General features: G+C 40.8%; 1 protein-coding gene and 3 non-coding genes across 7 annotated transcripts in view; 2 read left to right on the top strand and 2 right to left on the bottom strand.

Annotated features, from left to right (window-relative positions):
* The window catches only part of grid2ipb (glutamate receptor, ionotropic, delta 2 (Grid2) interacting protein, b), a 28,412-nt gene that overhangs the window by 9,497 nt on the left and 4,907 nt on the right, over positions 1-14,008 (bottom strand). For 2 of the 4 annotated variants that reach the window (XM_061663905.1, XM_061663906.1), the window contains exons 1-10: positions 13,883-13,957; positions 8,683-8,964; positions 6,792-6,877; positions 5,591-5,660; positions 3,348-3,500; positions 3,116-3,271; positions 2,045-2,196; positions 1,783-1,917; positions 942-1,027; positions 619-769 (exon numbers count right to left, since the gene is read on the bottom strand). In XM_061663905.1, the coding sequence (XP_061519889.1) occupies positions 619-769; positions 942-1,027; positions 1,783-1,917; positions 2,045-2,196; positions 3,116-3,271; positions 3,348-3,500; positions 5,591-5,660; positions 6,792-6,877; positions 8,683-8,964; positions 13,883-13,896 (1,285 nt within the window). In that variant the 5' untranslated portion in view covers positions 13,897-13,957. Of the gene's footprint in view, positions 1-618; positions 770-941; positions 1,028-1,782; positions 1,918-2,044; positions 2,197-3,115; positions 3,272-3,347; positions 3,501-5,590; positions 5,661-6,791; positions 6,878-8,682; positions 8,965-13,882; positions 13,958-14,008 lie in introns of those variants that run through there. The other 2 variants (XM_061663903.1, XM_061663904.1) reach the window with 1 other exon arrangement.
* On the bottom strand, positions 3,945-4,017 carry trnam-cau (transfer RNA methionine (anticodon CAU)). The gene has a single exon. It is a non-coding gene; the product is annotated as a tRNA-Met (tRNA).
* Positions 10,846-10,918, top strand: trnam-cau (transfer RNA methionine (anticodon CAU)). Its single transcript has one exon. It is a non-coding gene; the product is annotated as a tRNA-Met (tRNA).
* Positions 11,671-11,743, top strand: trnam-cau (transfer RNA methionine (anticodon CAU)). The gene has a single exon. It is a non-coding gene; the product is annotated as a tRNA-Met (tRNA).

Raw genomic sequence — 14,008 nt, 5'->3', positions numbered from 1 at the left:
GATTAAGATGAGGAATGTAGTGGAATGTTTTGTCATAGAATTACGATTTTATTCCTGCAATATTACAACTTTTGTTTTCTTGTGAAACTCGACTTAATTCACATTACAAAGTATGAATATGTTGGGGTTAAAAAAGTACAGTTTTCTCATGTTTAGCAATTTCTTCAGATATAAACATTTATTGATGAAGTTGTATTACTTTTTTTTTTTCTTTTTTTTATGTTTTTCCTTTTCAGTTTCTCCAATACTCCATCCATGCATCCATTTTCTGTCACACTCCTCATTAGGGTTTTAGATGAGTTGGAGATGATCCCAGCTGACTTGTGTCACCTAATTGCAGATATTTTAAATAATTAGGTATATCTCAATCTTTCTTTTCTTTTTATTAGGCTGAAATCCATTTTTATCCTCCAACAACAACTACAAAAACAAATGACTAAGCTACATTGGGCCATGATGGTCACATGAGTGTTTTGATTATGTAACAATGACCAGTTCGTCATTGCCATCCTGGCCCGACAAAAGGAAAAGAGAACACCAACTAGATGGGAACTGACGCACTTTTGGAGAGCGTGCGTCTGAGAGCATGTGCATGCATTGTGTGGGTGTTTGCAGTACCTGTGAGAGGGGGGAGTGTGTGGGGGGAGAGAGAGCGGCCATAGGCCTCAGTCTGCCCCGGCCCCTCGGACTCCGCCGGGGTGCCCCCCTGCAGTGGAGACACACTCTTCCCTGCGTACACATTCTCCAGCTCCGTGTACACACCTGACATCTATGAATGGAGGCATGATTAGCACACAATGGGGACGGCGGTGCTCTACTTTGAAGGTCCGCCGCTTCTTTGGTCAAATTAATCATAATGTGTGGATAGCAGCGGAGCTTCAAATGATACCAGAGCCCAACGTAGCAAGCGTTGCAAATGCCAATGCAGGCATTGTACCTACATGACTGAGGTCAGGAGACTCAGGGAAGGAGGTTCCGTCTCCTGACTGCCTCTCCTCCTGGCTGTCACATTCATCCACATGAATTCCTAAAGCACAATAAAGCATGAGGAATGACACCCTCTGCATCCTTCCCCAACTAAGAGGGGAGAGGATGAAGCACAGCAGAACAGCGTGGCGGAGCGAAAGGCAGATGCTTAAAAGCTATGCAGAAAATAATGATCTCTGCTAAGAAAGAAGGTGATATTTTCAGTTGCCACTGACAAGGTTGAGTGTGATATTAGCTGCAAAATGTGATGACATTCCAACACCTCAATGTCAAACCTTTGTTGTCTTGTCTCACTGTATAAATGCTGGTTGATGTATCACGGCTGAGAAAAATGTCAAGGTTCTACTTCATGGTCTATGTTTAAATTTAAGTTACCAAATATGGTTCCTTGCTCAGCAGACATTTCACTCTGGATGCTGTTTAGACAGCGGGATTATTGCACAGGCATGCCGTGGACTGCCCACAATAAAACACCACTGTAAAATCTGCAGTTTTACTGTATTGGATAGATTATCGCCGCAAAGTAGAAATACTTAGTAACACAGTTTTCCACAGATTTGTCAACAATATTTGAGAGAAATAGGCCTTTTATGTACATAGAAAGAGTCGTTGTTTGATTTCTGCTCATGAAAATGGGAACAAAAACAAAAGTGTTGCAGTTATATTATTGTTCACTATAATTACGGAGGCAGTTATTGACCTCTACAAAGTAATTTAAGTTTTTAAAACATTTGCTAATCTCATCTGCTAGTCGGATGGGCTCTCCGCGTCATTCCTTGTGGCACGCAGCCGTACCCATTCCCAGGTGAGTTCCGATGATGCAGTCATCAGAACTCCTCTCTCGCACGCAGCCGCGATACGACGTCCCAGATATTCGCACGGAGCTGCTCCTCCGGTGGTGCTCCGAACTGGTCTCAGGCTCTAACACAGCTGCAAAACACATATACCAATTCATTAGCATCATGCTGTTGTATCGAACCTTAATATTAAAGCAATGATGGAGAAAACAATAATAAGTGGCTCGGTCCTGTTAAAACGCCTAAATGCTTCAGCTCACCGCTGCTTTTGAAACCCAGGAAACGTGACAGCTTGCTTTGACAGTGTTCCTGCTCATCATAAGTCAGCAACTGGTAAATAAATTGCCAGATCAGCTGCTTAGCTGGTGTGTCCAACACTGGAAACACATCTACTATGAGAGTGTCCACATTCCTGCAAAAACACAAGCACAAACAGCAACTAAATACCACACATCATCTAAATATATAACAAAAGCACCAACGGGCAATTGATTTAAAATTTAGATGTATATTCTCTGCCTTCGTAATGGAGCGGAGGATGAGGAATAAGGTGTAAACACGATGATCAAACAGTGGGAGGAGAGTCGTGTGTTATGCCCTTAAGTGTTTTTGCTGTACAATTTACAAATGAATTGATTTGGTGTCTTGCTTCTTGTTACATTTGCATCCTAACAAATACATACTTTAAGTTTTCAATGGGATGGATGGATTTGTTTGTTAGTTTGTGTGCAAATAAGTGCCAAAAGTTTTTGATCCCTTGGATGTTTAAGAATGTTCGTATTTTTTTTGTCAGAATTCACACATTGTAAAAATATTTCCTTTAATCCTCCAAATAAAAAAAATCCACATTTTGTCAGATTGAAATTTGATTTGCTATTTTTATCTGTGTCTGACAGGTTTTTTTTTAGTTTTGAACTAAATTGTAACAGAAAACCCCATTCAGCATATTCACGCTTTTATATCTGTCAAATCTCCATTTTTAGAGTCAGAGCATTCAAGATGACCTCCCTTTAATTAAGATTGTAGTTTTGTCAGCCTTAATTCTCCTTCATTATTCTTCAAGCCTTCTAAGCCTTATATTATGAATACTGGATGGCACGAATATGCTGTAGATGAGCCTCATTGCTTTCCCCATGTAAATTTGTTCCCAAACTTTCTCCTGCCTGCAGCCTCCTCACCAGCCTCACCACTGTACAGTTTCCAGGGCAACAGCAACTCTTCTTTCAATGCTTGTCAATGTATGCCAGATAAACATATTTCTTTATGCACTCTCGCTCAAGACTTTTTGTGAGGTTTAAGGAGAATTTTAACTGACTACATGCTGTGCTGACCTGTGCTGGAAGAAGGTCTCCAGGGCCTTGCAGACCGTGTACCTTTCCTGGATAGTCAGTAAGTGCTCCAGCTGCTGGCTGAATGTCCGCCCGTGGACTTTGATGCTCGGTGGAAGGATCTCCGCCACCCACTGGAGGGAGCTGAGGACCGGAGATCTGAGAAGCAGGCACATTTTCGCACATTCTTACTTCATGTGCTAAAGAAGTTGTCTCTGCATTTTTTAGCACTGACCTAGAGCGCGGTAATGTGTTGGAAGACAGACTCTGAGTTTCTTCCGGGTCTGTCGGCTCTGAGGAGTAATCAGACGGACCGTCCTCTATAACCAGAGTGGGCATCGCACCACTGCCCTGCAGCATTGACACCACCTTTTCATGGGAACAGTTCCTACGCAGGGAACATGCAGTAATAAAAGGAAGGCGGATGAAACAACCACTGCACTTTTAGTTGTACCAGAAAGACAGGATGACTCTGAATGTTTCTACAGATATAACTGTACAATAATGAGATACAAATCAAGTCATGTACCAAAAGAACTGTCTTTAAAAACAGAAAGATGAATACCCTTTTTCATTCCCAAAGGGATTTCTTTTGTTTTCTTAGTAAAACTCATGCCCTGAGTGAGGGTCAAACTCACAACCTTCAGATTATGAGACTGATACGCTGCCTACTGCACCATCGAGGCCAGTTCTGGAGGGACAACCAGTAGCTGGTGTGATCACTTCACTTGGAGGGCATCGCTGTTTTATTCACACCATCATTATTGGAGAGGTAAACACAGACTGAATTCTATAGCATAGTTTTGTTTGTGGAAAAAAGATCCATAATCAATGCCCCGAGTGAGGATTGAACTCACGACCTTCAGATTATGAGACTGACGCGCTGCCTACTGCGCCATCGAGGCTGGTTCTGGAGCAGCAACCATTAGCTGGTGGCATCACTTCACTTGGAGGTCTGTGCATGGGGCATCCGTTTTATTCACACCAATATTGGAGAGGTAAACACAAACTTAATTCCAAAGCATATTTTTTTGTGGAAAAAAGATCGATAATCGAGGGTTAGGGTCAGATTATGAGACTGGCACGCTGCCTACTGCGCCATCGAGTCCGGTTCTGTATGGCTGCCAGAGGTGGTTTCTGTCATGTACACTATGTGTGACTGCACCAGCAGCATTGATATAGGGTGGCAACATATGATATGATTATATGGTTTATGTATTGTGTAATGCATGACAGCAATCATTGGTGTTTGTATGCTTGTGCCCCCTTGTGGAAGCGAGGATCATAAAAACCCACTTGAGGTCAACTGTGTCCCAAGACAGTTAAACTGGCCTCGCAGCATCAGAAGCATCAAATAAACAGTTGGGGAGCAGATATCATACAAGGAAATCATAGACAATTTGGAATCAAGGAAGGCCAGGGAGCAAAAGCTCTGAAGTAATTGTACAATCTAATCCTAAACATAAAAGAAAGCAAGTACACTGGGAAACAAAATCAAAATTATTGGAATAAGGTTTCCTTCGTTTTTTGTTTAATTTGTGTCATGCAACATTTGTGATTTTTATTCTCATTTTGTTTTGGTCCTGTTGATCTTATTTGCTTATAATTTGATAGATTCTAAAGCATCAAATATAAAGTCCACTCGATTTCCAAGGTGCCATTCAAGCTAGGACTGTCACTAAGAATAACAAAAATAATTATGCTCAGTTTTGGCAGAGGAATCTGCTAGTGGTACACAACTGTATTCTATCATACTGAGAGGTGTTTCTAATATATCGGTCATCTTATTTAGTTTAACTTGTAATGATAAATAGCACAAAGAGCTCTCAGTATATTGCACTGCAATCCATGCACTACTGCATACTACAACCACATTAATAGAACATAATAATATAATACACAATGTTAAATAATAAAAATCTCCTTGACACTGTCTGTCAACCAAAACTAAGCATTAAGCTAATCTAAATCTTGTATGGGACATCATTACAATTGGTAGGTGTACCTAATGAAATGGCTGAGTTTATATTCAGTTTCTTCAATCTCACGCCCACCCGTGCCCTCTGCGATCCATTGGGCTGAGAAGTTGTAAAGTATACAGAAGAACTACAGGGCCTCCCACGAGAAAAGTTACACTTATATAAACAGTAGTCACTTGCATCAGCTCCATGCACACACAACCATCTTCACTCATATTGAAATGAGCCCCGCTAGATTCTATCTGCCTCCAAATATAAAAATACAGATGTGCTCATAAGTGATGTGCAGGCATATTGCTGTATTGTCAAGTTTTGATTTGTAGCTGACACTGACAGCATATTCAATCTCAATGCAGCAACAGTGATATAATAAGTTCGAGACAATGACAGACAAAAAAGCCTCAGTGATATGATTCTTAGCAGAGCAGCAGCTGGCAATACACAACCTAATATTTGCAGCGATACAAACTTGTTTCAAAAGCATTATAATCATGCTGACCTCATGTCCAGTCCATTGAGGAAGAGGATGCGGTCGCCTGGTTTTAGTCCACATTCTTCAGCAGGACTATCTGAAAGGGAAATAATAACAGAAAAGGAGACACCGGAGAGGTTTACCAGCAATTTGTAGTGCACATGAACCACAATCCATAAAAATGACTGTATTAACAAGGCATGACATACCTCCAAATATGTTTTCTTATAACGATGAAATAATTATACTGTAAACAGATTCTCTAAGCAGCCAAGAAGATACAGTACACTGAGCAGACATGCACACCAGGTCGTGGTGGGCATGGTGACTAATGTGTGATTCTTTCAGTCTGTGTATGACACCTAGCAAAGACCAGCAACAAACAATCTGATGTCCATGTGACATTTTGTTACATAATGTAGCGCCACTGTCAGGGGAAACTATTATGAGTGCACCACTATCATATAAAGTGTCATCGGGTCTCACGGTGTGAAAGATGATCTTCTGGTCCTCGGCGGAGGATCTGTGAACACGATGAGAGTCACGCGAGCCACCTCCACCATCTCCATACCAACCTCCATAAGGCCCACTGAGTCAACGTGTTCTCCAGCACATGATGGTGGAGATGGTGGTGGGCGGGAGTTGTGCCGTCATGAAACACACACAAACACGCACACACACACACACAATTCTACACTGTCCAGACAGAGGAGCTGGTGACTCTGTTGTCTGCAGCTTTTTAGTTTAATTCGACATAAAATGAAGTAAAATAATGTATACAATTAATATCAATTTGTGTGAATAATACTCTCACATTGTTCATTTTAAAAACACACATGGTAACAGGAGACTGCAATGACATGCTCGGTTGTATAAAGATTTCTTTTTTGGGGGGGGGCTCAGCATCAGCATCCCCCAGAATTCTGGAAATTGTATTTGTCAAAAGAAGTAGCTGTGAAATATATCGGAAGAGAGAGAAGAAGTCATTTACAAATGGTTACTAGGAAACCAGTTCTTCAATTCTTAAAACTGTTCAGGAACATTTTTGTTGTGTGCTGGTGGTGCTTTTCTCTTACTAATTAATCTGTGAAATTTACTTCCTGCTGCATTCATCATTAACAACAGAAGCCCTTCAAGCCCAGGGGCTGATAGTCACAACAAACTCACCCCACGCACACACACACACACTCCACTCGGTTGGGTTTTGGATTTAAAGCTAGACTCACACCTGCAATGACTGAGTCGATGCAAACTGGAGCGTGACCTCGCAGCGTGAAGCCGAAGGTCTTCTTCCCTCTGTAGATGCGGATGAGCCTGAGGAGAAGCAGGAACAGAGATTGAGATTGAGGATACAAGTTAAATTGCAGTTTTGCATCTTCAGGCATGTACGTTTTCAGTAAATGTTACTGATGGCGGCATCTTGCTGTTGTTCACACCAATGGAGGGAAACACAAGGGGATAAATAGGGTATATGGTCTAGCAGGTGCAGGCAGGTTGCCATGGAGACGGCTCAAGACAAGCTTCCTTGATACAGTATGTAAACAGGGGCAAGAGCCAAAAAAGATGTTGTTCTTTATAGGTTGGCAGCTGTTACATAAGTAAATGCAGATGGGTGGGTGGTGTGCGATGGGGGTCCAGCCGGAGGGTGTTGGGGGTAAGGGATGCACACCAAAACTTGTCAGTCATGCAGCTGGAGGCTGTTTTGACTCCCCAAAGTCATCATATACAAAGCAGCTTGTCACATTCAAATCATCAACCCACCCACCCCCCCGCCCCCTCCCCCAACTATTATATAACATATCTTCAGGGGAGACAATCGCTTTGTGAAACCCTTTAAAAGTGCATCTGGCACTTTATGTGGCAGCTCTTCAGCAGATGAATGGCTGACTTGATAGACCATAGTCGCGCATCAATATGGCTTCACTCCAATGTGATGTAATCTGTATTTTTAGGTATCTGATGTGTCTTGTCACAAGTGTAAAGATTGTTACACAATGCACTCTACATGGACCCCAGGACGCTATCTCCCATTGGAGACAGTCATTCCTCTCTCATGTACCCCACACAAAGACAGAACAAATGGCAATACATTTTATCCTGAAAAATTTGTGTACTACAGTTCATTGCATCCCAATATTAAAGACGATGCTTGGGAAAAACATGCAACATTCACAAATGATGTAATTATTCAGTGTGTTATGGAGTCTAATTCATAGAATTTGCCATAGGAAAAAAAAAAAAAAACATGTTGTGCAGGTGGAGGACAAAATATCGATACAAATATCAATATGCTTGTTAATTAAACATACAGGCCCACCCAGTACAGAACTCCACTGCCACTGCTTGTTTGAGCTCTCTGAGGGTCAATACTTCATGCATCCTGGAGGAGGCGCTCTTCAAATGACAAAGTGAATAATAGAACTCGAAACAAGCACAACATACAAAGGTAGCACTCTTAGTTTGTAGTACAGTACAGTACTTTAGCTTTTAATGTCAATAGCGTTATCACAAACTTGTCAAGCCAAATGGGGAAGGGACTTCACAAGTCCATTAGTGAAAGAGTGGTGAAAAATAAATATATGGTAGTCGTTTGTTTCTATTTCCATTGTAAATTGGAATATTCATAAATACCTGTCGATATATGAATAATGAAATATAAATAAGGGGGGACGAACAGATAAGTCTATATTTCTTCCTACTCCTTTTCGAACATGTCAATTATCAGGTATGTGTAAGCGAGCAATTTATTATTATTACTGTATGTTTGTGTTATTTCTATTCTTTAACTACATTTAATTTAATTCGCTGATACTTCCAATTGTGTTTTTTTTTTTTTTTTTTTTCCCCCAGTAGCACTTTGGACTGTATATGTGCAAAATAAAATTAGAGAAAAGGTAACAGAAGAGTCACTGATGGGGTAGTGGTACATTTCCTTGACTTCAATGCCAGCAGTGTGGGTTCAGTTCCTACTATGTGTAAATGTGAGTAGTTGTCTGTCTCTATATGTACCCAGTGAACGACTGGTGACCAGTCCAGGGTTTAGTCCACCTTTTTTACTAGCAATACAGTAATACATTAGGTTCATAATTTGAGATGAGTTAAATAAGTTGCATGCTCACCTCTGATTGGGTCCAATGGGGGGATGTGTAGGTGCCCTGGAGACTGACTTCCTGTGGCCTCTGTCTCTTTCCACCTCACCCCTCCCTCCGGGTTCCCCTCCATCCCGGGGCAATGAACTGGCCCGTTTGTTCCCGTGGTGGCGGTCCGAGTGGTCCTCGCTCCGGCTGCGACGGATTCTGCCCTGCGGCTCGCTGATGCTCTTGCTGCGGCACAGCCTGTTGATCACGTTCTGGGAGACGGACTCGTCGAAGCGCTGCCGGTGCTTCTTGGGAATGAAGATTCTGGCCAACATGGCAGCATGAGAAGAAAACAGGGAGGTGATATTAGTCCACAAGAGTCTCCTCAGAGAGTGAAACGAGTTAAGGATCTATATTACAGGTCCAACTTGAGCCATTTATGAAAACCAATTAAATGGCAAATGTCCACCAGCTCCCTTCTGATGTTTACATCCCAAAATAATTCAAAAGGCTTCCAGTTTAAAGACAGACAGGGAAGAGCTTTTGACAGACAAGTTGGCAATATTTTCCCGTAAATTGAAGTGAGTTGAAGTCAGATAGAGTCTGAGGAGTGCCAGTAAGAGTCTGACTGCAGCAGTGTGAGGAAGAATACAGCAAGAGAAAAAGGTGTGGGAGTGAATGAGCATGGGATTCCTCCTCACTACCTCCTTTTTCGCTCTCTCTCCATTTACAGCATCTCCCACACTTCCGCCCATTCATCACCTTGGCGTGAGCGCAAAACAGGAAGCTGTCATCGTCTCATTGACCGAAGACCTCGACACTATTTCGACCAAACTGCTCAGTGCCCACGATTCTATATTTTGTTCCACAAAGTAAAAGACAATTTAAATAAGCTCAACAACATATTCTATTAATCTCATGTGAATCACAGAGGACAACAGTCACAATTGAAACTCTAGCTGTTGACAGTTTCACTTTTACACAATATCCCGAAGCTGAATCATTTGAATTGTGTGAGAGGATTTCTGAATCATCACAAACATCACAGCAGAGGCAGCATTGAAAGCGATTTCCATCCCAACACCAACCTGGTGATTTTTCTAATGCCCGTAAAAACAAACTCAGATCACAGTATATATATCGCACTGATTTGATTGATTTCTGATTTCTTTATAATAACAGACTTGAAGTTAAACATCTCACATGAAGCCCAATCTGATGAGTATAAGTAAATTATGTGGCACAATAAGGTTTAAAACAGAGGCTAACATGCCTGCCGGAGTCAGGGGGCCAAAAAAACAAAAACAAAAACTGAGGGCCCAGCACTCAGCCACACCTCGTGAACGTGCCAGAAATCACAACTTGCTGATAGAAACAGACCTCGATGGCACTGGGCAGTCTCACAATCTGCAGGTTGTGAGTTTGACCCTCACTCGGGACATGTACTTTACAAAACTGAAAAACTTTCCTTTGTGTTTTAAAGAGTATCTGGTGTTTACCTTTCCAATACTGACTGTGAGAGTAAAGCATAATGAGTTGCTCTAGTACAGCTGCTGCGGCTGCACATAATACACATGCCATAAACTACCACCGGCCATCCACTAAAACAGTCTTCGATGGCGCAGTAGGCAGTGTGTCAGTCTCATAATCTAAAGGTAAAAAACTATGCTTTGGAATTAAGTCTACCTCCAAAACTGATGGCACTCTCTCCACCACATGCACACACCCTACAGCAAACAGGACCTCCAAGTGAAGTGATCACACCAGCTACAAGAAGACGTGACAAGGAGCACGCACGCCAAAAAACACTAGTGTCGACCTTATATTTCTTTATATATATTTTTCCTTATTATTCTTTTAGAATATACTGACATAACATAACAAAAAGACAAGGTAGCAAGAGCAACAGAACATTAAACTTAAGGAAACAAACAGATAATTAAAAATCTTGCATTGCACAAATGAATACAAACATTTATGGGAACCAAGTTGCAATAATTTTGGCTTTCTTTCCCACCATGCTTTCTCTTATGTTATTTCAAGTGCCTTCTGGCTTTCTTTAATTCTACATAGTCTATGTCCTTGCATGATATAAATATCCCTATCAGGGAGCATTCTTTTTAATAGGCTTTTTATGCAGCTTCTTCCCGTGGCCGATTATGTTGCACATGCCAGAAAACGTCACCGGTTGCCCCACCACAACAGGCCTCGATGGCGCAGTAGGCAGCGCGTCAGTCTCATAATCTGAAGGTCGTGAGTTCGATCCTCACTCGGGGCATGTATTTTAGAAACAAAACAAAAAAACTTTCATTTGAGATTAAAAAGTACATGTCTCCTGTTATGGTGAGATAAAATGATCCAAAGGAGCAGAACACCTGTGCTAACCTACTCACACACCCTACAAAAAAACAGGACCTCCAAGTGAAGTGATCACACCAGCTACGAGAAGACATGACAAATAGCTAGAAACGCACGCACGTCGAAAAACACCAGCGTTGACCTTATACTTTCTTTAGAATACACTGACTAATAACAAAAAGACAATGTAACAAGAGCAGCAGATTACTTAACATTCATTCATTCATTCATCTTCTGTTCCGCTTATCCTCACTAGGGTCGCGGGCGTGTTGGAGCCTATACCAGCTATCTCCGGACAGATAAAAGTATTTTATTGCACAAATGAACACAAAAACTTACGGGAACCAAGTTGCAATAATTTTTGCTTTCTTTACCACCATGCTTTCTCTGACGTTAAGGATTAGATTGTTAAATTGCACTATAGTGTTGCCTTCTGTCTTTAATTCAACATAGTCTATGTCCTTGCATGATATCTTCTCCAAAACTGTGTGGTTGGTGGTTATGATGCTGAGGCCAGTTAAGCATTCCTGGGACATAGTTGACCTTAAGTTTTATTAATTACTGTAACTTGAGTTTTGAAAAGCTTCCACAGTTTAAGCTTATGTAGCTACTTCCCATGGCCGCGTATGCTGCACATGCCAGAAAATGTCACCGGTTGCCCCTCCACAACAGGCCTCGATGGCGCAGTAGGCAGCGCGTCAGTCTCATAATCTGAAGGTCGTGAGTTCGATCCTCACTCGGGGCATTGATTATTGATCTTTTTTCCACAAAGAAACGAGTATTTTACAACAACAAAAAACTACTGAAACTTTCATTATTAACTGAATAACCCAACTACAAAAAAATTAAATATGACAATTAATATTTTAAAATTGTATCCATCTATAGATTACTACTGTTTATACTGTACAGGGTCACTGAAAAATTCCTGGCTTCCTGGCCGGTTGCACACAAGACAGGAAGTGGCTTCAATAGCTCCAAACTCCATTATTTTAATAAATATTGATTATTCCTTACCTGTAGAATCAACCTCCAAATTAATTACACTGAGCTTGAGAAAACGCCTTTACAGTATTCTCGGGATCCAGGATTTCTCTTCATATTTGCTGTTGTGACTTCTCTGTCTTTAAATGGTTGACAAGAGCTCACTCTTTGAGCAAATGTGCTCAGGTAAAGATTTAGGGCATGGAATCTTAGCTTGCTGTCACTGTATCTGCAGATTTTGATTAGGTTTGCTGTGTTTGTGTGTGGTGCATGTGTGTTTGTGTGTGCAAGCTGAGACTAGTGGCTACAATAAACAGTGCCATGGGATTTAAATGTTCTGCAGCCATGTAGGTGTCGACACCCACACAGCCCCCTTGCTGTTTGCAATCTATGTGTCTCTCCTATCATCTATTTATACAATAAAGCTGATACAGTATGTGTCTAATGTGTGCCTGCAAGAATGTGTGTTTGTGTGATTGCTGTTATCAGCATTTTGTTTTTATGAATGCAGAGGTTCAGCCATCATTTCCAGAAGTAAAGCGAGTGACATCGAAACAGCCACCTCATCACAAAAAAGTTTCCTGCCTCAACTCTTGGAAACTAAATGAATTTCCCGATTTGACCTCATTTATAAGGAAGAGAGAATCTATAATTATCTGATAGAGACTTGTAGAGGAAGAAGCAAGTTGGGAGGCAGGGGTGTATTTCTCCAAAGGGAAGAATGACTAACAGAAAACTACAAAGAGAAGACCTCGTTTCATTTAAGTGTACAGATGTGGCTCTGAGGCAGGCAAGTTAGGCTAAACTGTAAACCTGACTCTTCTCTGAAGCATACAAAGTAAAACAAAGCACAATGATAGGGAAGCACATGAAACTATACAATTCAGGAAAAGAATATTTGAACCTGTAGAAAACTGAAATGCAAGCATACAATGATGAAATTATTATTAGTAGTTTTTTGTTGGCAGTGGCATAATGAAATGCACTGCATCTAATATTCGGTTTCTCGCGTAGCTAAACAATGTACAGTAGCTAGCATATGAGCTATACAACATTTCAAACAACCATGATTTATTTATATTTATTTTTTAGTTTGTAATAGCGCTGTCCATGATTGTGAATTTGCAACATACAGTAGATCTAATTTCAAGACGGCAGACTAAAATTAGATCAGTCAGCAAGATTGCAGCACATATAATAGCCACAGTGAATGATAATGATAAGGGTGACGAATGGTGATTCTACAGCACTATTACATTAAAAGAACACAATAACAACAAACCAATAATGCACTGTGTTAATAGTGTTATATTGTGGTTTCATCCTGAAAATCATGCATCGGTTCTAAGGTGTTGAGGCTATGCTGTCAGCGATATTTTCAAAACTAAAAAAAAAAGCAGAAAGACACATTTTAGTGCTCCATTTCAACTGCCTAAACACTATCATTACAAACGCTATGAGAAAGGAAGCAAAGTAGAGCAGCTTTCTCAAAAAGCACTTTTCAGTTAACCAGTAAAAATATAAAGATGTCCACTTTCTTCATGCTGACATCAATGCCACCACTTCCAAGACTGTAATGTGAGCAATGTAGCAACAAACCCACCTATACCTTCTTAATAAAAACATGTGGATGTAAACAGGGGCATCAATCATCTTAATGACTTCTGCAGTTCGCACAAGCAATGTCTTCTATGTATGCACACAGTGATACGTAGAATAAATCGCAATACAATTTATAACTATGTACATTCTACTTACTCAACACCAGTACAGGACATGATATAAACTTAATTTAAAAAATGCATTTCAATAATACCTGTCAACAATGAAAACTCAGATAAAACACAGATCACCCAAAAATATAAATACAGACACTGAGAAGATACATTAACATACTTACCCCAGGCAATTCATTGTTTTAGCGCTCACTCATGGTTACAAACTAATACCAAAGCACAAGCTCAAACATTGATTAGCGACTAAACTACCCCGTCTCCAAATGGGGATAAAAGATATGGTGGTGTAT

The sequence above is a fragment of the Phycodurus eques genome, chromosome 19, assembly GCF_024500275.1.
Source record: "Phycodurus eques isolate BA_2022a chromosome 19, UOR_Pequ_1.1, whole genome shotgun sequence".
NCBI classification, from domain to species: Eukaryota; Metazoa; Chordata; class Actinopteri; order Syngnathiformes; family Syngnathidae; genus Phycodurus; species Phycodurus eques.
The sequence above is the reverse complement of the archived record's forward strand: the minus strand, read 5'-3'. Positions and strand labels throughout refer to the sequence as shown.